The sequence below is a fragment of the Haliotis asinina genome, chromosome 6, assembly GCF_037392515.1.
Source record: "Haliotis asinina isolate JCU_RB_2024 chromosome 6, JCU_Hal_asi_v2, whole genome shotgun sequence".
In the NCBI taxonomy this organism is placed as follows: Eukaryota; Metazoa; Mollusca; class Gastropoda; order Lepetellida; family Haliotidae; genus Haliotis; species Haliotis asinina.
In genome coordinates, this window is record NC_090285.1 from 45,613,665 (window position 1) to 45,638,458 (window position 24,794).

The 24,794-nt window shown below is 39.3% G+C and overlaps 2 protein-coding genes across 2 annotated transcripts; one reads left to right on the forward strand and one right to left on the reverse strand.

Moving 5' to 3' along the window:
- Positions 1-2,865: 2,865 nt before the first annotated feature.
- On the reverse strand, positions 2,866-13,572 carry LOC137287418 (uncharacterized). Its single transcript, XM_067819687.1, has 5 exons — positions 13,506-13,572; positions 10,362-11,534; positions 9,160-9,404; positions 8,445-8,588; positions 2,866-7,717 (listed from the first exon to the last, which is right to left on the reverse strand). Exons 2-5 carry the CDS (start codon positions 11,506-11,508, stop codon positions 7,277-7,279), a joined length of 1,977 nt encoding a protein of 658 aa, XP_067675788.1. The 5' UTR covers positions 11,509-11,534; positions 13,506-13,572; the 3' UTR covers positions 2,866-7,276.
- A 658-nt stretch (positions 13,573-14,230) lies between these two features.
- On the forward strand, positions 14,231-24,572 carry LOC137288114 (V-type proton ATPase subunit E-like). The gene is made up of 9 exons (XM_067820509.1): positions 14,231-14,377; positions 19,087-19,152; positions 19,479-19,588; positions 20,267-20,333; positions 20,674-20,763; positions 21,079-21,147; positions 21,337-21,434; positions 22,060-22,144; positions 22,451-24,572. The coding sequence occupies exons 1-9, from the start codon at positions 14,345-14,347 to the stop codon at positions 22,511-22,513; spliced, it is 681 nt and encodes a 226-aa protein (XP_067676610.1). The 5' UTR covers positions 14,231-14,344; the 3' UTR covers positions 22,514-24,572.
- The last annotated feature ends 222 nt before the right edge of the window (positions 24,573-24,794 follow it).

Sequence of the window (24,794 nt, forward strand, 5' to 3'; positions counted from 1 at the left end):
AGTTTTGGATTCTAGCGTGAAAATTACTGGGTAATTATTAACCACTGTTAATACACAATCACCGGTTTGTCTGGTCCAAACTGGACTATTCACACGGTCCTTAACAGCTGACACATTACCCTCAAATTCCGAATCACCCCCCATCCCTTCCTACCAACACCCACGCAAGGTGGGAACTGTTTAACGGCAGTTTCCCAGCATCAGCACCAGTATCTACTGAAACACTACAAATGGAATGCATCTCGTCAAATGTGTATTGCTTGATGAGTTGCCAAAACACAATGCACATTAACCTCTGTTTTATGTGTCTTGTACAGAGGGATTCAATATATTGGAAGGAGCCAAGGAACCTGGAGCTGTCAGCAGCCAAATTTGAACCATAGCACCAGAGACACGGGAGCACAGACCTCTAAGCATTGAAGAGTTGCTTCGCTTAGGTGTATCAGAATCCTGTGTGGGTGGATTCGAAACCCAAACTCATCCTCACGGGGTCCCGGTTTGTCATCAGCATTGTCGTAGTTAAGGGATGCGACAAGGTGGTCAACGTTCGAGATATACATACATTCCTCCTCGCATCACCGATGTTGTAAGTAGACTCTTATGACGTGTATAGCTTGCAGGAGCCGCTGCTGTTGCTACTGCTGCTGCTGCTGCTGCTGCTGCTGCTACTGCTTGTAACCCCGTTTCACAAAGCTCTCGTAAGACTGACATCTCTTAACTTTCCTCCTACCATTCGTACCTCTAGTGTCCCATACGAACAGCAACGTCCACATGTATCACGAGGTCTCTGTAGTCGTTTCTTCAGTTTATTTCGTCCAATGACGACGATATTTTTGTATATATTTTTCACAAAATGGACCTACTGGGACTGAATGATGGCAATAGTATTACCAGGTGTTTCCATTCACAAACCTCCTCCCCATAACCAGCTTCTGCTAGCACACCTGAGTTTCTAGTGGGGCTCCGCTACAACACTGCATTTTCAAGGCAAACCGTCCAGCGACGCCTAAACTACAGTGACTACAGTCTGTGTGTTACACTCCTGTTAAGCTTTAAGTGGCTGCTTCTGTCTCTTTAGCTTGACAAGCACTGGGATCTCACTAATCTACATTATTGCCCGTTATGAGATTAACGAAGGTTGTGTATCACATTTTGGTATTGATTTTATGCCTAAGTGACCATGGTATCGATCAGCGGGGTCAAATGTCCACATGAAATCTGAAATGACACATTTTAGATAGACCACCTCACGCAAAGAAAATGTGCAACATAATTATGGCGACCCGGGAGGGGGAATATCAAAAATGGAGAGCGTACACATTCACTGATGATTCATCAGCTACGTCACGTACATGTAGAAAACCATGATCTGTAGGATTTATTGTCAAGTAGACACGATATTTTTAAGGGGTCGTATTAGATACACTATATACAGCACATTCTACACTAGTCAATTAAAACATTTAACACAGCACGCAGATGTGTGACAGTCAGGGGCTACAGCTGTGACAAAAAGCCTGGGCTTACACATGATTGTTGCTTAAAGTTTCTCATTTCTGTTTAAATACAAAGATTTGCAACCTATCGGACTTACACACACACAAAAAAAAAACTGGCTTTGCTACGCACTAGACGACTTGTGGAGGCTGGGTCAGTGTAGCTATCTCCCCTCAATGAAAAGTGTTTGTGGAGGGAAAAAGAGAAGAGATTTGTTTGGAGGAAGATACAAAACATAACCAAAAAAAATAATTTTTTAAAAAATAAATTAATTTCTTGGGGGCAACGGAATATCATGCAGTTATATACACTGGCAAGGGGCTTGGTGTCAGAAACAGCCCAACCCCAACCCCTTGCACAGAGCAAATACGTTTGTTTGTTGTTTAAAGTTCAATCCGCATTATTCCAGTTATATTATGGCGACTGTCAATAATCGAAATGAAATAATTTGTCAACAAACCAAACAGTCCAGTGACTGAAATCATGAGCATTGATCTATTCAATTTTGACGGGTGTCAGCCTAGTCAGTGAGCATGACCACCCTAGTCGCCATTTACGAAAATAGTGGGCTGATTGAGATCAGTTCCAACCCGGTTCTTCACGGGTATCACAGCAGTAGGACGTTATGTATTCTCAATACAATTCAAGCCAGCCTATCCAAACTGTCTTGATATTTGCAACGACTGCTGACTGTTGTAACTGGGATTACTAAATACTAATGAAGTCCCTATTAAGAATGTGTGGGATAAAATGGGAAAACATCGACGCATGACAACGTTCTTGATTGGCCAGCAGAGTTGCAAATACTATGAATGCCATACCACAAGCCTTCATGCCCCATTCAACATAATCTATACTCTATGTTCTATACTCTTGCTCACGATGGACATAACTGTTACATTGTTTGACTCGTCTCGTCATTGTCATGGAGTAAGAGAGCGAGTTTACTTTTTTACCCCTTCTAGCAATGTCACCAGGAATGGGCTTCATAGACTGTATCCAGGTGAGAAAACGAACTCCGATCCTCGGCGTGACGAGCGAACGCTTTAATCACTTGGCTACCGTCCCCAATGTAAGGGACATCAAACACGCTGTTTTGTCGGGTTACGGTTCTCATTATCAACCCTTTAAAGTCAAAAAGACAGTGTCTATTTGCGGCTAGTTCGGAATACGTGGGTAGCGTTTAATGGCACGCATTACGGGAGCGTCAAAACTTTCATTTAGTTCATCAGACAGATTTGCGCCCTCCACTTCCTAGAATAAATATACGGTTCCCTTTCAACGGTGTTTCTTTCGGAACAGCATTTTACCAATTTCCCTTTATGTTAACACCGCCCTACTATAAGCGTCAGTACAAAAAACAATAATCAATTGAGTTTTATTCAATAAATATACAAAAACATAACAAATGACTGGTGTGTCCTTATGGAAATGTTTGAGCATAGCAGACAAGCTGGTCAGAACACAACACCAGCAAACCACTAGTCAAGGTTAAGCAGTCAATACCTGAAACAAGCTGAAAAAAAACCCATAACAAATAAAACAAACATCATCTTACAGATATGGCCTCACGACCTTGACATTCACTGCATGCCATTCAGATGAGTAAGAAACAGATTTCTTCAAAGCACACGGTTATTTGATAACCCATCAAGGAATGACCAGCATTGGATAATCTGAGTATGGCTATAACAACAGGTGAAACCCAAATATTATGCGCCTCAAAAATATCAAATACAATGGATCACTACAAAGAGGGAACGACCTACTGCTGTCGACAACAAACAACAAATGTGTGTATCACAGGTGATAGTTTTTATCATGCATATCTCCAGTAGTGTTTTTGCTGCCGTTTCTATTGCCCTTCAAGCTGCATACAAGTTCAAGGTCACATCACTCTGACACAAGGTCTATTATATCACAGATGTCAGTTCTATCCATGTGTATCTGCGATTGTTTGATGTCTACTGCCCTTTCGTAGGGAAATACGCAAGGTCAGATTAAGTTGAAAGAATGCAAGGTTTTGGTCAAAGTCATTTTCACCTAAAACAATGAAAGTGTTTGTTTCTCTCACTGGGACATGGGTCTGCATGTTTAGCAGATATATATATAAGCCCTAGAGCCTCATGGTTGAAGGTGCTGATTGGACATACCCTGATTTTGGTTAACCAGATCAGGAGACTGAATTTAACATGTACCCAAAATTGCTTAGATTTCTCCTGCTTGTAAGAGTGTGAACTACGTAAAGAGATCCACAGGGACTTTCGACCCTAAACACTGGAATCAAGGTATATTCTGTTTTAAAAGGGTATCTTGGCACTTTTATACAGTGCTGCGACCCTTGTTTGTGTCAGTATATACCTTGATGGTAGATGATAGTGTTCGAAGCCCCTGTGAACAAATCAACAATTGCTATTAACTCAAAAAGCAACCTTAAACTTAAAAGTAACAAAGTACAAAAACAAATAACATAAAGGGCAATGAGTAGTCTGCCCCTTGACTTGTGTCCAGGACCTTACACTACACTCAAATCTAGCTCAGAGTCCACGACATAAACCTGGGTAGTCTCTCACCATATCTATACAAAGTCATTGTCAATGTAGGTCTCTGTCTGAAGATAGGGAAATTGTATGTTACCTGCAAAACATATAGCAAGTACAGTGATGTCCCAAATGTTTTGGACCATTAAACAGAGTTGAAAGTAGAATCAAACCTTTGCCAGCTTCTCCCAGCTAAAAAGGGTCCTTTGAAATAAAATAAATGTAAGCAGGTTACTTTGACCCTTGAAAATGATTAACAATTATGAAAATAACTTGACTCAAATATTTCTTAATCTCACTCATAAATTCACCAACACATAACAAATTACAAAATATAATCTTATTTATGACAATCAATAACAATAAACAGGTTATACAACATATAATTATAGAGCACTCACATCCAAATGAAGCAAACATTAATCTGGAATAGTTAAGGAATCCTGTTTTCTCTTCAATACAACAATTGTCATGGTATCAGAGCATATTCCTCTTGTCTGTCTGTCTGTGTGTCTGTCTGTGTATCTGTCTGTGTGTCTGTGTGTGTGTATCTGTTTGTCTGTCTGTCTGCGTACCTGACTATTGGCCAAGTGAGAGGTCAGGTGTTGTTTCTCTTTATAGAAACAAACACACACACAAAAAAATAACACCGACCAATAAGTATTAATGTTTGACTTCCAACGGGGATAATATCAAGAACTTGCTACAAACCTGAATAATACCTCTTTTAGACTTTGTGGTAATTTTGCTGGCTATTTTGAGCATACATTTTACGCAAGAAAAACTTACATATCTATAGGACATGATGCATATTCATACATTAACAATATCTCAATGATGACATTATTTAGTATCAGAATCATTCAAATTTGTCAACTACAAAAATAAATGAAGATTCCTATGATGTCTCCATGTCAAGACCTGCCCTGATTGAGGCAGTGTGACTTCTAGTGTGATATTGTAAAATTATGATACTAGGATGATCCAGTCTGGTCATCAGTTAGGTGCATGATCGTAATTATAATATAACTTTACATCATACACAATGCACCCATGTTAAACAAGTGTAACAAAAATATCTGTCAATGAAAGAAACTTGCAGACTTCTTTACACTGAAACAATAAATATGGCTGAGATATGTTTAAAGCAGGCTCCACAGCACAACATGCCACCTTCATAGCTCTCCTTGTCAGGAGCTTCACAGTGTGCATAGGTGGAACAGCATGTTAAATTCATATTGTGAATATTCTCTTTCCATTTGACATGTGACTAAATAATGTAGACTTGGTCTGTGGCCTTCACTAACAAATAAGTGAAGTCTGAAGTTAAAGCAGTAATGACAATGCAAGAATCTGTCAAAATTGGACTCCTACTGGCTAGCGCCAAGTTTTATCATCACATACTAGTTATCGCCAACGCTTGGCTGTAGCCTATCGCCTTTGTTTATGTGTCAATGTATGAAATACTACAGGAGTACAAGTTAAGCCGTCTCTGCAAGCACTATAGTGTTGGCGATAATTGGTATGCAGCAATAACTGGATGCTTGCCAATTACAAATCCAGATCTTTGCGAATACTTGACCAAATTTACAACAAAGATTTTACTGTGACTTTTAATAATGAAGAAATAGATTATGGATTTTATGAAAGGTATATAAAGATATTCTTTGATTTATTTGAAAAAATCATAGAAATGGGGGAGTCAGTCTTGTAATATAAGCAAAAAATATATTATCCTTAAGGCCTTTGTGATCACACAGCAAGGGAAGCAACACCTGCTGAAGTCTCATTCAACTAGATCACTGTCCAAGCTGGACTTATATGAGGTCTAACACAAGTCCGGTTTAGACAGATTTCAGTATAATGTCTTGAATTCTTATGAGACTGACTACAATTGATTGTCAACTCTGTAGTGACAAGCACCAGTCAATCCTAATATGAAAAATCAAGGTCTGATAACAGATGGATTTAAATCTTACCACCTTCAAAACCAGACTTAACATTCTGTAGACCACAGAACCTGTAGCCATTGGTATGACAAGCTAACACATGAACTGCAGTGCTACAGACGGTCAGGTAAAGGCCTCATACAATGAATAACAACATCAAAATGGTTCAAACGGATTTTAGGAATGATAGTGCAAAACTGCCTGACTGAGTGAGTGATGGAAGGAGGGAGGGCATGAGGGAGACAGTGAGTACCACATTGAGCAGTGAAGGAAAGAGCATGAAAGTGTCACTGGCCAAACTGTTACCAAGCAAGATAAAGGGAGGCAACTCTGTAAGACAAATTGCAGCTCTAACTTGGCCGGACTGAATTCAAACACAAGTATTAAAGTCCCTTCTCTCCAAATTTCCTTAAACAAAGGGAAACCATCAGTCAACATGGGTCTAGATGCTGTAGTGACTGGTGACGGAAACAAATTGTCTCTGTGTTGCAAATGTCAATATTTTCAGGAAGATTAATAAACATCATCAAAATTTAGGACTCTAGAGAAAATGAGTACTGGTTAGATCATTTGCAACCTAAAAGGATTGTCAGGAGAATCAGTTTCTGCTAGTCATCCCTAACATTTAAGTAATACTCGTTCCACCACTGAATGCATGATGGTGTATGTTGACATCATACTATTGCAGTCAAGTATAGTCTGTTTGGCTCAAAAGCGGACTGATGAATTACAGTCTAGCTCGAAACTAACAAACACTACATTCTCAGTGAAATGCTGATCATAATCAGAACATCATACCAACATTTTTGCAGAATGTTTTCCTTACAATAAAAAAGTTGTTTAACTAACTATAATTAAAACACTGAAACAATTCATTATTTGTTATGAGGGAGGAGTGCAAAGAAAGGGACGGCCAGGTGTGCGAGAAATCATGGAGACAGCACAGCACAGGTTAATGAATACATAACTTTCTCAACACTTGTGCACATGCTACTCTAACACCTGGCTGTGCCTTTCTCTGCACTCCTCCCTCGTAATAAACAGTGAACTATGTCAATATTTTAATGATAGTTTGTTAAACAACTTTTTTATTATTAGGACATATATTCTGCAAAACCCCACAGAGTTGGTACAATGTTTTGACTGTGATCAGCATTTCACTGAGTATGTTATGCTTATTCGTTTTCGAGTTACACTGGAATTTATCTATACGTTTTTTAGCCAAGCAGACTACAAAAAGGATGTGTTGATGCTGTAGGTGATTGGATCACTCTGAATCTGCACAGGTTATCATCTCTTGATAAAAGCAAACGCTAGTCCAAGTCCCAGAGACACTAAAGCCAGTGTGGCCGACACTTTCTTCACATAACTCATACTGTAGTTCCCTGAGAACATGGATGGCAACCAGGAACTCTGATCAGAGTGACCTCCCCTAGCACTGTCAGCAGACGTCTGGGAAGAGCTGGTCACAGACTGGAAATTGTCTGAATCTGCTGGTGTATCAGACATGAAGTCAACATGATCTGTTCCGTTAGATAACTGATGGGGAGTTGGCGATATGTTCTGACTGGGTCTTGTGTCTTCTCCCACTGCTGGTTCAGTTGTTGATCTTAATGTGGCTGTAGGTGCAGTGTTAGTAGCCTTGGCCGGGGGAAGAGGGTTGACAAGATGGCTGTTGAGTTCTGGTGATGTTACGCATGAGCTGCTTGATTCTGTTGACACCAGTCCACTCTGAAACCAATCAACTATCAACTAGTGTGCCAAAACATTACAAAATGAAAGAGGCTTTTAGCTTCATAAGAATGGTGTTGGTATAGTCTGAAGGACCAAAAAAGTGCCCATCCTTCCCTTCATAAGAATGATTGTCAAAGAGTTACCTCCCTTGTCTATCTTTTTATTACAGTCTGCAGGCAGTAAAGCACGACCATTTACGAAAAGGGGAGTTATGTCTCCATCAAAAACAGTTTATCTGTAGCCAATAAGAGAGTGTGTAAGTTTTCATAATTTTGGTGCTGGCAAATCACGAACCACAATCCGGTTAAACTGGTCTTTGAAACCACAATACTCTACTGGCGTGCCCAAGAAACCCAACTCTACACAGCAACTTACTAATGTGAACTAAGGATTATGAGTCATTTTACATCATCACTCCAGGTAAGCTGCACGAAAAAAGGATGACCTAATGTGTATTTAGTTTCTTAACCATATTCCAGCAACATTAGGGTGGGGGACACCAGAAACGGGCTTTACACATTGTACCCATGTGGGAAACTGAACCCAGATCTTTGACACCAACAGGCTATCCCATCACTCCTACACAAAGGAGGAAGATATCTGACATAATGCAGAAGTGAAGTGAAGATTTAAAACCATGAAAGACACTGTTAAACATGTTGAAATCATTTAGGAACTGGAACACGTTTTTGTTGTGGGAATGAAATAGTCTGCCAGTGCTTACCCATCCTCCTTGTTGGATGATGAAGTCTGCAGCCAAGTCAGCCAGCACTTTGACAGAATAGTCCACGATGTTACTGATGCCACGTCCTCCTGCTGTGGCCATCCTGAACGCCACACCTTGACTGAAGAGCAGGAGCAGAGCAACCTCAACAGACAAAACTATCTATGTTAGTCAGAACCATGCTGGAGGTGCACTGCTGTATTTAGGGATTCAGGTAGGAAAATTCAAAAGGCTAGATCTGGATCCAATTTGAGTCTGTCGTCCAAAAGTCTGGATAAACTGCTATTTTTGAACATAAAAAAAGCCCCAAAGCAAGTTGATAGATCCTAGCTTTCTTGAAGTAACATGCATTGCACTGACAACTGAGTCATTGCTGGTGATATGGTTTGGGTACATACTCTTACAAATCTTGCATAAAATATTACAAAATACAATTTTTCCCAAACTACCTACAAAGGGACCTTAGTTTGGAATCCTACCAAAAGCACTCTAAAAGAACCAGCATGCAAGTACATTAGAACAAATTTTCACTGGGGAAGTAAACTTTTGAAAGAAATACTATCTTTTTTTCTCTCAACATGGGCACTGTGAATACAGATTGTCTGCACTGTCAAGCTCGGTACAGCCCACAATCTGTGGACTAATAGTAACCTATAGCATCCAACAGCAACCAACAGTATTTAATAGCAACCATCAGCATGCAGTGTACCCCTACCTGTCGCCATCCAGGAATGTTTTCATCAATGACCGATCTGGCAACTTCTAGGAATGATTCATATGTAAGGGAAGACTGCTCATTGAACAGTCTGGCTATGGCAAACTCCACTTTGGCAAGATGTGTCTCCTGAATCTCGTCCCCAATTCGGGCCAGTATCTGAGCTGCCTCTGTGTGAGGGGTCAAAGGGCAGGATGAGCCCGTGAAAGGAGATGGGAGGCTGGTTACACGATGGGAGCGGTAAGCTGAAATGTTATTATGAAAATTGTTAATACAAAATGGTCAATGCCAATCATCACAAGAATTCGCTTTTCACTTCAGAGCTCCAGATAAGGTGCGTATTTGTGTATGTTACTCAATAAAAATCACATTTACTCAATTAATTACAAATCTGGGAGTCCAAAAAATGCGTCAGAATCACTTAAAACCCAATAGGTGTATAATACCTTGCACACATTACTCAATTAACTGAATTGGCTTGCGTATGATTCTTCTTGGTGCACAAACTCTACAACAGCATTAGCTAATGGTAGGTGATGGCTATACATATATATTATTATAAAATTTAAAGCCCTAGCCACTGCCCGGGGTTTGCGTTAATACTCACATGACTTCCATGTTAAGTATTTAGTGGAAGTTGAGTATTTAGCAATGGCTGCCAAATGTTTGGCAATAAGACAAACACTAAAATCTTTTAATCTACTGAGATGCATATATATTTTTATATTCAGAAAAGTCAAGTACCCAAAAAGGATAAGGAAGTCTGAGTTAAAGTTTCAGGTGGGAGTATCCAAAATGATAGTTACTCCTCAAAAAATGCAATTACTGATACATAAAAAGACATGGGATTAAAATACCCAATTGCTTGAAAATTGCTTTGGTACATCACTGGAAGAATGTCATTCCAAAGATAACTTGTTATCCAGAGACCAAGTTCATTAGGACACGATAAATGATGATCTGCACCTTTGTCCAATTGCCAAACCACCATATAGCTGAAATATGGAGTGCTGTTTATAGTAAAACTAAACTCACTCACTCAATCACTGTGATGATATTCTGGGCCTAGATTTTCTAGGCTCTCTTAAGCTAGTTGTAAATGCCATACATTGACATTAACTTGCAACTATCTTAGCACTAAGAGAAGCTCAAAAATCTAGGTCCTGTATCCTATTTGTTAAAGTTGCTGAAACTGAACTCACCATCCTCCACCTCTGATTCCAGGGAGTGCATCTCCTCCTGCAGTTCCTCATGGAGCGACGCCATCACTGCAGTCACATCAGTCTGTGGTGGAGTTGCAAATGAAGAATTACTTAAGTCAAGAAACAACCGGTCTCGTCTCCCTGATCTTGGTCCAGAAGAGGCTCTCGCGGCAGGAGCACTTTCATTAGCTATTTCAGATGCTTCCATTCCCCCTGCTGCCATGCCAAGCTTCCCAACCTCCTCCTCCTCCTCTTCAATGTCACTATCCCCCTTCGCACCCACAGCCTCATCTAATTCAAGGTCTGACACATCAGAGTCTGTAAACCCATCCACAACATCACAATCGTCATCTACTGCATGTACACCATTTCCGCTTTCATCATCATTCAAGTCAAAGGCAATGTCCTCCACATCTACAGGTAGTTCAGTAGTTTCCGGAGGGGTATTTGTATCTCCTTGGGCATCTGCTTCAGGTTCTGACTCACTTGGCACCGTTGACAACCTTGACACTTGAAGATAGTGCCCTGAACTCTTCAGTAACTCATTATTCCTAGAGCCTCTCAAACCACTTGATGCTGATCCTTGAGAAAAATCCAGTTCGTCATCTGCATCACTGATGTAGCTGCCACCATCTTGACTACTGTTGTCACTCAGACTCCGCTGATAAACTGGAGCCCTTGCTGGAGCTGATTTTGATGTTGTGCTGGAGTCTGTTGATTCAAAGCTTGGGCTCTTCTGCTGTAGTGAATACCGAGCACCAAGTTGGCGATGAGATTTTTTGTGGATCTTTTTCTGTATGTGAGACAATGTTAGATCCCAGCTGTTGTAAGATAGCCCAGAGTCTGGTTTGGATTGACGATGAAGGTTCTCATCAGATGAAAACTGCCTAAATTTCTCCTGTGATATTTGAGGCTTTCTAGGCCTCCTTCTCTGCTTTGGTGGAGTTGAGGGAAGTGACCGAGTCTTCCAGTGCTGTGCATACTCTCTGACATTTTTCTGTGTGTCAGATTTTAGTCTTTGTTGATCTCGATCTTGGGTTAAGTGATTGAGGAAGCTTAAGACAATGTATTTAGTTTCATACAAGAAACTATCTGGTGTTGGACTGGATGACGATTTGTCTGGACTGGGTGTTTTAGGGTCACTCATGGTTTAGGGAATCAAGACTGGTTTGTCTAAAATAGGAAACACAACAGTGACAGCAATATTTGTCAAGGAATTTGCCAGAGGATATATTACTTTTAAGGCTTCAGTTCTTCCACCAACATGACAACCAACTGTATGACTTTTTGCGCAGCCAACAACTATTCTGGATCCAGGGCCAATAAGTATGAGAGTACTCAATGTATCCAGTGATCAGGTGGTCATGCACAGTCACTTGATCTATACCTTGTCATTTACCAAAATAGACATAAATGCTGGATCAGGCATGTGCCGAACCAATTTCTTTTGTGTAAGCCAGCTGTATATTTAGTCAGCATAGAGGGCTTGCCCAGCTTCCTTAGTACAAATCATGTGTAACGGTAAGCCTGGGCTTTGTTTTGTTAAAGGTCACATGCAACGTAAAATACAACTTTACAGATTTTGATACCTTTTGGTATGCACTGACTAAAACAAATCATCAAAAATGTCAATTCAACCTATAAAATTGAAAAAAACGCGTTGAAAAAAGCCTGCGAAATCAGAATTCAAACGATTCATTAAATTTCCCCCAGCGCTGGGGGAAAAAGTGGTTTCAACAGCTGTGCTGCGCTGCGCCCATAATGCATGCGCAGTGAATTATCTGATTATAGGTACGCGGAGCTTGAAACAGACTGCATGTATGAGTATGAGGTCGTGAACAGTAGTCTAATCTTGGTTGTGTGCACAAACAAGTAAATAATCTACTCGTTACATAAGAAAGCTCACAGAGAAAGCTCAATGTCTGGTTTATTGACACCTATATAAATGTCTGCCTGCCTGTCTGCTAAAGCCAACATGCAGTACACAGCTTCAATCATTTGCCACATGCAATTTGAACTTAACACCTATTAGGACATACGCCATAAACAAAATAAATTAATTTATGACTCTTGCACCCAAGTCCTGTCTCTGCCGCATTATGTAATTAGGCAGATGTGATACTTGTACACATGACATGTTTTTATGTCTGTGGGTTGCAAACAAACTACATCCATTTTTCTCAGATGACTGGATCTGAAGCATTGCACTTGAGTGCACATCCACCCGCTATCACTGGGTTCGGTCTCCCATGGGCTTCATTTCGAGGAAAGTAAGCCAAAGTACAAAATGCTGCACTTTTGAATTGCAATTGTACGCTCAAAATTTTGTTAATTTGTTTTTTTGCAAGCAGCAAATGTATATTATGTGTCATGAGTAAGTGATAATTGTGTTTTAATTATGTTTGATTTTTTTGTTGCATGTGACCTTTAAGGTATGACTACACCCCTGTGGATGGTCTTGTGTTGGTTTCTATCAAGGAACCATGAATTAGTACGAATATGGCAATCAGTTACTGACAACAACCGTCTAATATTTTAGTTTGGTATTTCGGAATATGGACTTGCGAACTGTTCTGTACAGTTCTGTATTCTGACATTGTTTAAGGTACATTTCTCTATACAAAAATGTTTGTGGGAGTACATATTTGTTGTACCTTTATCGACAACGACACATTCAGCGACATTTGGCGGGCCATCAAATACACTGTGTAAAGTTTAACATTTATTTACTTATTCAAACAATAAGAAGCAAAACAGAATAGAAGAATGTAGTATAAATACGTCAACACTGAAATTTACCACCTCCACAACATAGATCAGATTCGTAATTATGTGGAGGGCAAATATTGAACTTCAGTAAAATCTGTCATTACAATTTCAGAAACGTATATTATCATAATGAATCTTCGAGTCAAAGGATCAGGTGCCCTTTCTTCAAGTGCTGGAGATTTATCTCAATGTCACGGCGTCAAATCTCGGGCGGTCATGAATGAAGTCAGCATGAAATATATCCAATAAGAACTTACTGCTGCTTTCAAAGAGACAAGCGCGCATTCTGTTGACGTTTAAGCAGAGAAATGCCGAAATGGCTGTCATTGTGTAACTGACATTACGAAAACTGAAGTACGTTCATACATCACCCACCTTAAATCCATTACACTTGACGATAGTACGGCTGGTTCGGATCGACGATGCAACCGTTCCAGGAAATAGGGAAATGTTAAGCGTTCTACGTCATCCAAAGAGCAGGGATATTATTTTACTGACAACTAGTTTATACTACACGTTCCCTCAAAAGTTGTCATTATTAAGCTAACCTGATAAAACACGGGATTCGTCAAAGTACACAATTGGACAAGGTCGATTTATTTCTTTATGGTATTATATAACACACTTTGCATGTGGTTGATTCATCCTCAGTAGCGTGCTCAAGTATGGCAGCTGCATCTGCGCCACTCGAAAGGGTATACACCTCCCCGTATGAAGGAGTAAGAATATTAATACACTACGAAGCGTCATGCTGTTGAAATAAAGAAGTTGAAATCCATAAATTCTCGCCTTGAGTGATTTTTCACCCAAGTTTGTCCAATCAGCCATGTTATCTAGCTCTATCCGTAATAATTAAATTGCTTTTGCAACGCTCACTTTGAAAATGTTATCTGCACTTTTATGATTCCGTCAGTGTTATGTTACAGTTGTAGGTACAGAGATAAAGCGCCACATGTGTGGCCAAAATGCTTTGTGCAGATATTCAAGATAAAATACAATATCACTTCTGTTTTTCCCTGTCCATCTTTTTATTACATACAGATTAGGAGACGTCTCTTTACTGTAATAGGTTTTGTGGAAAGTACTATCTTTTAATGTGCGTATTTCGTCATCAGCTTGTGTGGTCACACGACCGGCTACAGTTCCGGGAGAGAAGTTGACTGAGCTGACGGTGTCAGAAATTTATTTATATTTGTTGCACACCAACCATCAAAATGGCTTTGAGCGACGCAGATGTACAAAAGCAGGTTGGTCAAACAATGATATCAGCATGAAATAGTTATTTAGTACTTGGATGTAGCATACACTTGCCAGATGACTGAGTATTTTGATCTCCGAATTCCCCGAATAATATGTCGATATTTGCCTGTCACGAGTGTAGAAATATGAACTCTTGTCATTGACGTGACCGTGAGGGTGACTTTGAAACTATAACATGAGTTGCATCCGTGTGATCATCTGTAAATGAAATCCGTCTTTACTCGATATGTGAAGACATATTAAATATAATAGCTTCTGTAATCTGCGGAACAGCGAGCACATGACTGTGAGTCGTGACTTAACATCTGGATGATGATGGAATGTTTCAATGCAGAATATCGTAGCAGATGATTTATGATTGAATGAAAAACAACACAAATTTGTCCTTGATTTGCATCAGATGCCACAGTTTCCCACTTTTAAAACGGACAAAAGTTTGAGCTTCTGCTTGAGTTTATTCCTGAGATGCTGGGTAAGAAATCTGTCACAGAGAAACCAATGCTTATTTCTTAAAGGGGCACTGATGCGGAGCATTTTCCGTGGACTGGTGTAAACTTTTGTTATTGTTTTTCTCCCGTGAGTACCCGGATGATATCCCAGAATTCGTGACTGGTTCGTGACCTCTGCTGCGCAGTCCGTAAGCGCAATTGATAGTTTAATTATAGACATATAAACTGAGGTGAAGTCAATTGTACTTCATTACAAATGTATTATGAAAACAAATGAAACACTTTGAAGGTTAATCATCTGCCAGTGGTAGAAATGGTAAAAAACTATTAGGACGGAAAAATAACGAAGCCAATGTACGTCTCTATATTTTGTCTCATAACCCTAATTAGTCTATTGTCATATTTGTATGATTCTGAAAATTAATAAAAGAACACACGATTTGCTTATACTCATAGTAAATTTCTAACATAACAGCAACATTTATACATTGTATAGATTGCCAATGTGGATCCTATTTCACACACATACGCGATCTAGTGTGTGTTTTCTGTCATACAGATTCTGCTGAATGCTACAGCAAATAAATTAAAACAAAATGCAAATAATGAACGTAAAACAGACTAATTTTATAGCAACAGTGTCAGGCTACTACCTTGTTCAGGAATGTATCCATCAATAACCACGTAAAAGAAATCGTATTCCATTCATGTGCAGCTGGTAAATAATCCTGCTCTGTGTCGCGTGTCTTACAACTGTCTCATTTGCGAAAAAGTAACACATCGTTTCACGTCTTTCGTTGGTGAAAACTAGATAAACCTCTCATTGGTCTCCCAAGATAGCACACCTGGCAACTAATTGTATGATGTCCACTATTCTAAGTAATTTAGTTGACCAATATTGAGCAATCAATCAATCAACGCAAGGGTGGTTAATTCTTTGAAGGGAGGATGTTGTTTTTGCACTCACACTTTACGACAGGGTGTAGTCATCTACACACACTGCCTTTTGACAAATCCGCTAGAAGAACAAAAGTAATTAATCAATCAGTGTGTTATCGGTTAATCCTTTGATCGATGTTTGTTTTTGTAACTCAGGTGATAAACCCTCTTGCATCACTTACATGCACATATTACATAACATACAATACATTTGCCATTACAGACCTTAATTTATAATGTTGAGTATTTACTCCAGACAGGAGAAATGCCAAATGGGAACCTTTGTTGAGTAACCGAAGTGGTGTTGCTACTAATTATACCTGTTATAAATTCATGAATTGACCATCAAGAGAATGATGACAAATAACACGTGTAGGTTTACACCATCAAACGCGAGTTACAGCAAGGAAGATGTAATCTCTGTGTCGCATGCAGCCTGAAAACACTTATGGGCCGAAACTGTTTTGAGGATACCAACGGAATTTCGTTACATAAGGAATACACACAGGCATTTGCAGTGTACTTTGGTAAATAAGTGAAATAAGTTTTTTTTTACGTAAGACAATTTTCAGATTTCTCTACCAAAGCCAAGGTCATCGTTTTTTTGTTTACGAATTCAAATAAATCAACTGTGTGTTTTATTATCATAAATAATAAACCATTGTAGCTACCATAGCTACCAAAATTTACGTATGCTATTTGCTATCACAGGTCAACCAACACTCAAAACTACCTAAATATACAGCTTTGCAATCTTCCGTACTGAAACAAATGGCTTGCTACGTGCCTGTAGACATCATATTTTCATGTAACATGATTAAATATCGAGGTTAAAAACACAGAAATAGGATCAAATTGGATCAGTAAGTATACCATCCAAGCATCTGAAAAGAACTACACTGCTGGGATATATGGTTACGAAACAAATGGCATGTGATGGGCATCCGGCCTCCTGACTGTTTAAGTGAAGAAATTTTGCTATATGGACAGGAGCCCAGTTCCTTTGTCCGTCACGGTCGAAGGAGTGGGCGCTGACCAATTTGCGGTCTGCTTTCGTAATTAGACCATTAGCGAGAAGCATTATTCGCTCCGCATCAGTGCCCCTTTAAAACAGTATAGTCAAGCATACACAAATAGGATTTTGAAACATGCTGTTTTCAGTTGACCATCCTCTACTGTATGAACACAAAGTTAAGGATTAACAGTATTATGATAATCACAATAATGTATGTATGCATTAATAATAAAATATATTTTATTTCACATTTACTGTTTTAATTTTCAGATTTGTTGTAAGTAGATTAATTATTTGTTAGTTATTGACGCCCATAATATTAGGTTAATTGCAAACTATGTGTAGTTAGAAGGCGACAGGGGTTAGGTCAGTGGAGGAAGTAGAGGACATGCTGTAGTGATAGATGAAAGCTGACAACCCAGGAATCTCTGCCTGAGGGTCTCTATAGATAAGCTGTTTATGTAGATCACCACTACAGGGCTCTGAGATGTTTCACATATGCAGATGAATATTTGCATGGGACAAGTCACATTTAAAATGCTTTAGTTTCTACCTTGTTTTTTTTATAATTATTATTATTCAGATCTGATTTAAAAGCAGTTTCAAATTTGAGGGGAAGAGCCGCAATCTAAATGTGAGAGTCAACTTCTCAAAATCCCTGAGAAAGTCCTTTGCCATAACTTAGGAACACAGAAACCCACACTGATAATAAAGTGATGGATGCACCACATATTTTTTTTTATCTCAGTGGCTGAGTATTTTAGGTAGAACACGTATGATGAACTATATATATAGAATGATGATAATGGTTGGTTTCTGTTCATTATAACCGGTGATTACTGTGTGTGTATTTTATTAAACCAGAGCCAGTTTAGGTGAGAAAGATTTAAATCAAACTAGCTTCAGCTCATATTCAGATCCCCATCAGTGTACTTTCAAACTTTTAGGCTGGGTGCTGGCTATTGTTCAACTGTTTATTTGGTCAGCACAGTTTGGTCTGGTTGGTCATTTACCACAAGAAATAAAGCAGGTGTTTCCTAATTGCTTTTGTCATGAAACTGAATTAGTGAAAAAGAAGGCCTTTGTTATAATTTCTAAGAGACGTCATTACTGTACTTGCATTTCCACAGTTGATACTCTTGCTGATTACATCATAATATTTACAAAATATGTCACAAGGAAAAGTTGTTTTATTATGAGCTTTATGAATGTAGAAATATGAGAGTATATTGTGTTTCTCTCATCAACTTCTTAAATCCAAAGTGTAAAGATCACCTGGTTCTGAATCACATGCGCCAATGTGTCCCACTTTTTATGACCAGTTAGCATGCAAACTTTCTCATTGTATTCAGTGGTAGCACATTTTGTAATCATGTGACTTCAGCCATGGTAGGAGATTTCTTTTATTTCTTTCATCATGGTTATGTTAAAAATGTTCATGGAGCCATATTTATTTATTTTGTGCCAAGGTTGAAAGAAATCCAAACAAATTAGACTATGAACTTTTATTATGAAGCTTTCATCAGTGTAGAGATTTCTTAAAGCAGCAAGATGATAATAATCCCTCCTAATTATGAAATATGTGGTTACTATGGTTACTGATATGTTTCAACACCAATGCTGATGTGCTTTAGTTTGCTTTGTTATTCATCATCAGGGATTCAAAACCCCCATCGCCTGACACCTGTGACCAGTCATTTTTTATTTCAGGTCATCTTATAACGGTATCTTACTTGTCTGTGGGCTAGATAATTTTGGTTTACTTTTTCAAACTGCAGATAAACTTAGATTTCGTTTCATGTCTGCTCAAACTGTAGCTATAAGATTTCGCAATGATAGTTAAGTAGGGTTATCTTTCTTAGCTATTTATCACTTTTCGATAAATAGTCCAGTAAACATCAACATCAAATACCATGTTGATATGTTCTTTCTTAATTTGACCTGTGAAGGTCTGGGGTAGACTAGGCCTTCAGCAACCCATGCTTGCCATAAAAGGCGATTATGCTTGTCGTAGGAGGCGACCAACGAGGCGGCTAGGGATCGATGCTCATGCTGTTGATCACTGGATTATTTACAGACCACCACCATATAGCTGGAATACTGCTGAGTGTTGTGTAAAACTTAGCTCACTCACTTTCTTAATTTCATCATCATGATTATATGTCACAGAAATCTGGGCAACTGGAAAATTAGTCAAGAAAAGTTACTTTCCTAAAGTCACTTGCTCTGTGACAAGCTCAAAAGTTAGAACCTCTGATCATTCTGCTGTATTATTATTATTATTATGTTTCAGATCAAGCACATGATGGCCTTCATAGAACAGGAGGCAAATGAGAAGGCTGACGAGATTGACGCCAAGGTGAGTCGCAGATGTATCTATGGCAGCTCCATGCTTTTGTATTTTCAACTTCCAAGGTGCTCTAGTGCCAGTGGTGAGACATACAAAGATTTACAAAGATGTGTTTGACAAAAGTTCAAGTACATGGTGTATGTAAATCCAGTTGGCCATGGATTTTGTCTTTACAAAGTGTGTTTAAAATCCATACCAAAATGTCGCTATTGTAAAAATAAAAAAGTTCATCATTCATGAAGGTTTATTGTCGCAATACCACCAAATAAATCGTATATAACACTGACAGAAGATTTTGAGCTTTTGCTAGGTTTCATTGCCTGTATTTATTGTAGGCTGAAGAAGAATTTAATATAGAGAAGGGTCGTCTGGTGCAGCAACAGCGTGTCAAGATCATGGAGCTGTATGAGAGGAAGGAGAAGCAGGTGGAGCTACACAAGAAAATGTGAGTAGAAGGGGTGGGGAGAGGTGTGGGTAGCTGAGGGTGACGTGGGTGTTGGGCCATGAAACATTGGGGAGGGATGTGGAGAGGTTAGTCAGTGCTGTTGGAGGGGCTCAGAGAGATGTTGGGGCGGTTGCGAAGGGAGTGGATCCTGAGAGAGAAGTGAGTAGGTGGCCATGATACATGGGGAGAACTGTAGAGGTGTTCAGAGAGGTGTTGTATCAGTTGCCATAAGGTGGTTGATGGACAGGAGTAGGGTTTGGAAAAATGTGCTCAGTGCAAGCGGAACATCAGACTTATTGCTATGTCCTTATGGACCCGTGAAGGTCCCAGGGTAGAATAGGCCGTCAGCAACCCATGCTTGCCATAAAAGGCGACTATGCTTGTCGTAAGAGGCGACTAATGGGATCAGGTGGTCAGACTCGCTGACTTGGTTGACACGTCATCGGTTCGCAATTGCGCAGATCGATGCTCATGTTGTTGATCACTGAATTGTCTAGTCCAGACTCAATAATTTACAGACCGCCACCATATAGCTGGAAAATTGCTGAGTGCGGCGTAAAACTAAACATGCTCACTCACTATGTCCTTATGTTCTTTAACTCGTACTGTCTCATAGATGTTTCGTGTTCTGTTCTGTTGAGTAGATCATGCAACAGCTTATGTGTTGTCTGTCCACAGTCAGATGTCCAATTTGTTGAACCAGGCCAGATTGAGGGTGCTGAAGGCCAGAGAAGACCACATCAAGGTGAGTGGTAGCTGTCGGACATGTTAGACCTAGAGCTAATGCTCCAGAATAAGGGTAGACGAGTGATCTGAGATGATGGGGAACAAAGTAGAGTCCCTCAGTCAGGCCAATAGCTACAATCATGGGTTCAGATCCTTGGGTCAAGTTGAACATGAGGAGTCATCGGTAACACCTGGTCATGTTTGTATGATGTGTTGTTGTATAGTTCATTGAACTTTCTTTTGGGCTTACATATTGCAATACAACTCAGACATTGTTTATGGTGACATTAAGTCCAGGTCACTCAGTAGGCCATATTGTTAAAATGAACTCCTTCAACAGGTCAAGCCATTGTTTTCAGGCCGTACTTGACGAGTGCTCTAAGCGATTGGGGCGTGTAACTGAAGACAGGGCCAAGTACCAGAATGTGTTGGAAGGGCTGATCTCTCAGGTGGGTTGTACAAGTGACAGATCAGGCGTTGGAGGGGCTCATCAACACAGACGACTGAGGAAAGTAAAGACAAATGAATGCCCAAAGAAAACTATCAATACCCACTTTCAGTGATAACAAATACCAATGGCTCACAAGTAAATGTAAGCAAAGTGTAGAACAGAAACAATGGAAAGTTCTAAAATGTCTGAATGATTAAAGCTGCCTACAGTTTTCATACTTCAGTCAAGGATAATACTCATGAATGCAGAAATCACAGACTACATTTGATTTGAACTCTCTGATATGACTCTTACTTGGTTTGTGATGTTTCAGGGCCTGTACCAGCTCCTAGAGACAAACGTCACCATCAGATGTAGGGAGGTGGATCGTGACGTTGTCCAGGTGGGTGGTTTCTTCAGCAAAGGGAGATAACCCGTGTTCAGCCTTACGCTGCCATGCTTACTAGTTTATAATGATTGTTTGGTGATTTTTTGATGATTGACATATGTCCACGATATTTGTTACAAATGCTAAAACCCATGTACATGAAGTTGATAACTAACATCTAGACTCAATTTTCAATTTGTGCAGGCTGCCATCCCGGCTGCAATCAATAGCTACAAGACAGCTACAAAAGGCAGGGACGTCAAGGTGACAGTAGACACGGACAACTACTTGCCATCAGACACGTGAGTAATGGCTTCAGTGAGGTAATCCCCCAACAGATTCCATTAGCCCATCTAGCCCAAAGACCCGGGTTCATTTCCCCACATGGGTACACTCTTGGAAGCTGATGTCCCCTGCTGTGATATTGCTGGAATAATGCTAGGAGCAAGGTAAAACAATACTTGCTCACTCACCCTCTGAAATTAGAGATAGAAAAAGTCTCTAACATCTGCCTGTCAAAAGATGCCGTATTTTGAACAGTGATAAGACTTGGTGACTTTTTCGAGTTACAGGGATCATTGTGTCACAGTAACAGTCAGTATTCCCACCTGGATTATTTCCGGGGTGGTGGGATACAGCTGGAATACTGCTGATTGGAATTAAACATCCAAGAAAAGTGAGTTTATTATTACACCATTTTAGCAATATTCCAGCAGGGAACACAAGACATAGGCATCACACTTTGTGCCCACATGAGCAATCGAACCATGGTTTTCCTCAAACACTTTTTAACTCTAGGGTACCCCACCTCCCCAAAATACAAACAGATATAGTGGACTGATGTAGGTCTTGATTGTTGATGTAAATGTCAGACTTCAGTTAACTCCTCCCAATGCCAGTGAATCAACCAATTTATTCCTGTTTCAGTGCTGGAGGGGTGGAGCTTATTTCACAGTCCAAGTTCAAGGTTGAGAATACGCTGGACAGCCGACTGGATCTCATCAGTCAACAGGTTGGTAGATCTGAAATGGAGGCCTTTACAAGCATTCTGTATTATGCTGTTTTTCCAGGTCAGTTTAGTCTGTGCAGTGAAACCAAAGCTTGTGGCAGCCTGCTTGCCATTCGTACTCGTCCTTTGGATGTTATACTATCTGAAACCACCTATGCTTGATTATTTTTATGTATAACCTTTGTTATAATTTCAAGAAATATTTTGAAATATGTGTTTCAGACTCATCTATACTTACATTATATATTTCATGGCATAAAAGCATGCTCTCAATAGGCATTAAAGTCTGATGTTCAATCCTCCTTTCAGATGCTACCTGAACTGAGAGAGATCCTGTTTGGAAAGAACCCCAACCGTCGCTTTATGGATTAAATGTTATGGATTTCACTTCAGCATATCAACATTCCATGTGACAGAGCGAACAAATCTTCATGACTTAATGTAGACATAGAATAATGCACTAGTAATAATCCGGGGTAGCAAGTATGTCTAGGGTTAGCTCCCTTGTATGGGTTAATTATCACCCCTTGAACACATGTGAATCCATAATCACAGTGCTCAGACCTTTACCTGTCTCTGTCAAGTGTATCTAGTCTTTTTATAAAATCAATTTCTGAGGAATGAATGGGAATGTAGTTTGGATGTGGTGTTTGTTATTGGAGAGTAGACAGTCCCAAATTACTAAGTTTGTTGATGGTGCTTGAATTGAATTCTCTAATGTTTATATCTATTTATCTGATATTTCATCTTTTATGTTCAAATGTAACGAATAAGTAGACTATTGTGTACATAAATATTTTCCCTGTACATGTTTCTTTTTTTTTTAATTTTGAAAATAGCTTGGTCTTCAAGTTGGGTAGGGCATAAAAGCAGTGCTATCAATGTTTGCTCAGTGCAACAGCTTTTAAGGATGAATTTATAGTTCAGAGGCCTCAAATTTTGATATTATGTTATTGTGTAATGGCATTATGTTACATAAATGTTTTAAGTTGAGAAAAAGAAAATGACAGTTATTTTGACATACTGACATACTTCCCATAAACTTTGCTATGATCATCATTCTCCGGTGTCACAGTTAGGCCCCAGTTTAAGCAGATCACTGTTAAAATTATTGGTCTGAAAGCCTTCCTAAGGATACTTTACGATCAGTGATGTTGATGTTTTCTTTATACAGAAACTATAAATAACAGTATCCAAATTGTTCCTTGTTCTGCATGTTGAAGGCCATTCAGAGTGGGCAATGTATAGAAATTCCTTCATGGATGAATGTGACGTTTGGTGTGTCTCCATTTTCTGTGTAAGAACTATGATATTATATTAACAAAATGATTGCAAAAATGTTTTCATTCAGAAAAGATTGAGATAACTGTCCATCCAGTTCAACAGCTTATCTGTTGAGCCAGATTTGCACATGGATTTGTACTTTAAGAACAATATATTTAAACTGCCCAATAGTCTCCACTCTTGAACATTTGATGTATATATTTTGATTCATGTTTTGATTCTTTTCAAATTTATTGATTACCTGATGCATGTGTATAAAACAGTACTTGTTATTGTTAAATCAAAGATCTACAACCTGTTCCCCCATCACTGTTAAACTGTGTTGGTTCCTCATTGTTGTCGTAGCTAATTAAACTCGTCCACTGGATGATGTATTTAGCATAATTATACACTGTCCTCTTAGTGCACCAGTACATGGCAGCAACAGACTGGATAGTTGTGTTCATTTTAGATAGAACCAGCAAGAAGCTTTTAGCACATAATTTTGACAAGTTACTTGGATATGAGTTTGAGATTGATTGAGATATGGTGGAGGTTTGCATTATACAGTAACCTGACATTGTATCTTGAGGTAATGTATGGAAATAAAGCAATGCGTGTTTTACAAAACAGAAAGTTAAATTTTGCTTGAAATAGAATTCAAATGTTTACACTATTTGGGGGAATCTGCAGTACAAACATATGTGTTCGAAGGAACAGTTTTGGTAACAAAGGTTGCTGAATGTTTTGGCGTCTGCACTGTAATCCACACAATAGAATGAATATTTATCAGAAGAATCCATGTAAACTGAAAGTTCCTTGTAAATCATTGAAATATCCCATGAACCCAGGGGAAAGACCCTTGTAATGTTTTAGTGACTGTGGTCCCTGTAAGAATAGAATACTGCTGTGTATTGGTGCAAAAACGGACATTTTCCTATGGTTGTTGTATTGTGAGTACTGGCGTCGTCATTTGCACCATTGGTTGCAAGGGCCTCATCATATCGGCTGTGATCGGAGTTGGGCATGGGTCTGCGTTATTGACAACGTATTATTAGGCACTGGGACTTTTTTTCGTTGACAAGCACTGATGTAGGCTATATTGCATATTGTGTATGTGGAGGAGTTGGAGAAAGTATAGACCATGGAAATAAACCATTTCAGCAAATTGCTTGTTTGTTTTATCCACTGTTGAAATACAGGATTAATGATAGTGAGTGAATTTTGACGTTTTACGCTGCTTATTAGTGACATTCAAGCCATGTCGTGGACCACATTTACCCTCTTCCACAGACGGCATTATATCAGAATATTTTTTCGGTCTGTCAGTACATCAGTATGTTCACTTATCATTTATACACGAAAACAAAGCCAGGAGCTCCCCACCCCA

What these genes read in the sequence shown, in the direction of transcription:
- LOC137287418 (XM_067819687.1), bottom strand. Translation starts at nt 11,508, where the DNA reads ATGAGTGACCCTAAAACACCCAGTCCAGACAAATCGTCATCCAGTCCA. An exon ending in GGAATCAGAGGTGGAGGATG is followed by an intron (nt 9,405 to 10,361) that starts GTGAGTTCAGTT and finishes ATAACATTTCAG; the next exon opens with CTTACCGCTCCCATCGTGTA. An exon ending in ACATTCCTGGATGGCGACAG is followed by an intron (nt 8,589 to 9,159) that starts GTAGGGGTACAC and finishes TTGTCTGTTGAG; the next exon opens with GTTGCTCTGCTCCTGCTCTT.
- LOC137288114 (XM_067820509.1), top strand. Translation starts at nt 14,345, where the DNA reads ATGGCTTTGAGCGACGCAGATGTACAAAAGCAG. An exon ending in TGGATCGTGACGTTGTCCAG is followed by an intron (nt 21,148 to 21,336) that starts GTGGGTGGTTTC and finishes CAATTTGTGCAG; the next exon opens with GCTGCCATCCCGGCTGCAAT. An exon ending in AACTACTTGCCATCAGACAC is followed by an intron (nt 21,435 to 22,059) that starts GTGAGTAATGGC and finishes TTCCTGTTTCAG; the next exon opens with TGCTGGAGGGGTGGAGCTTA.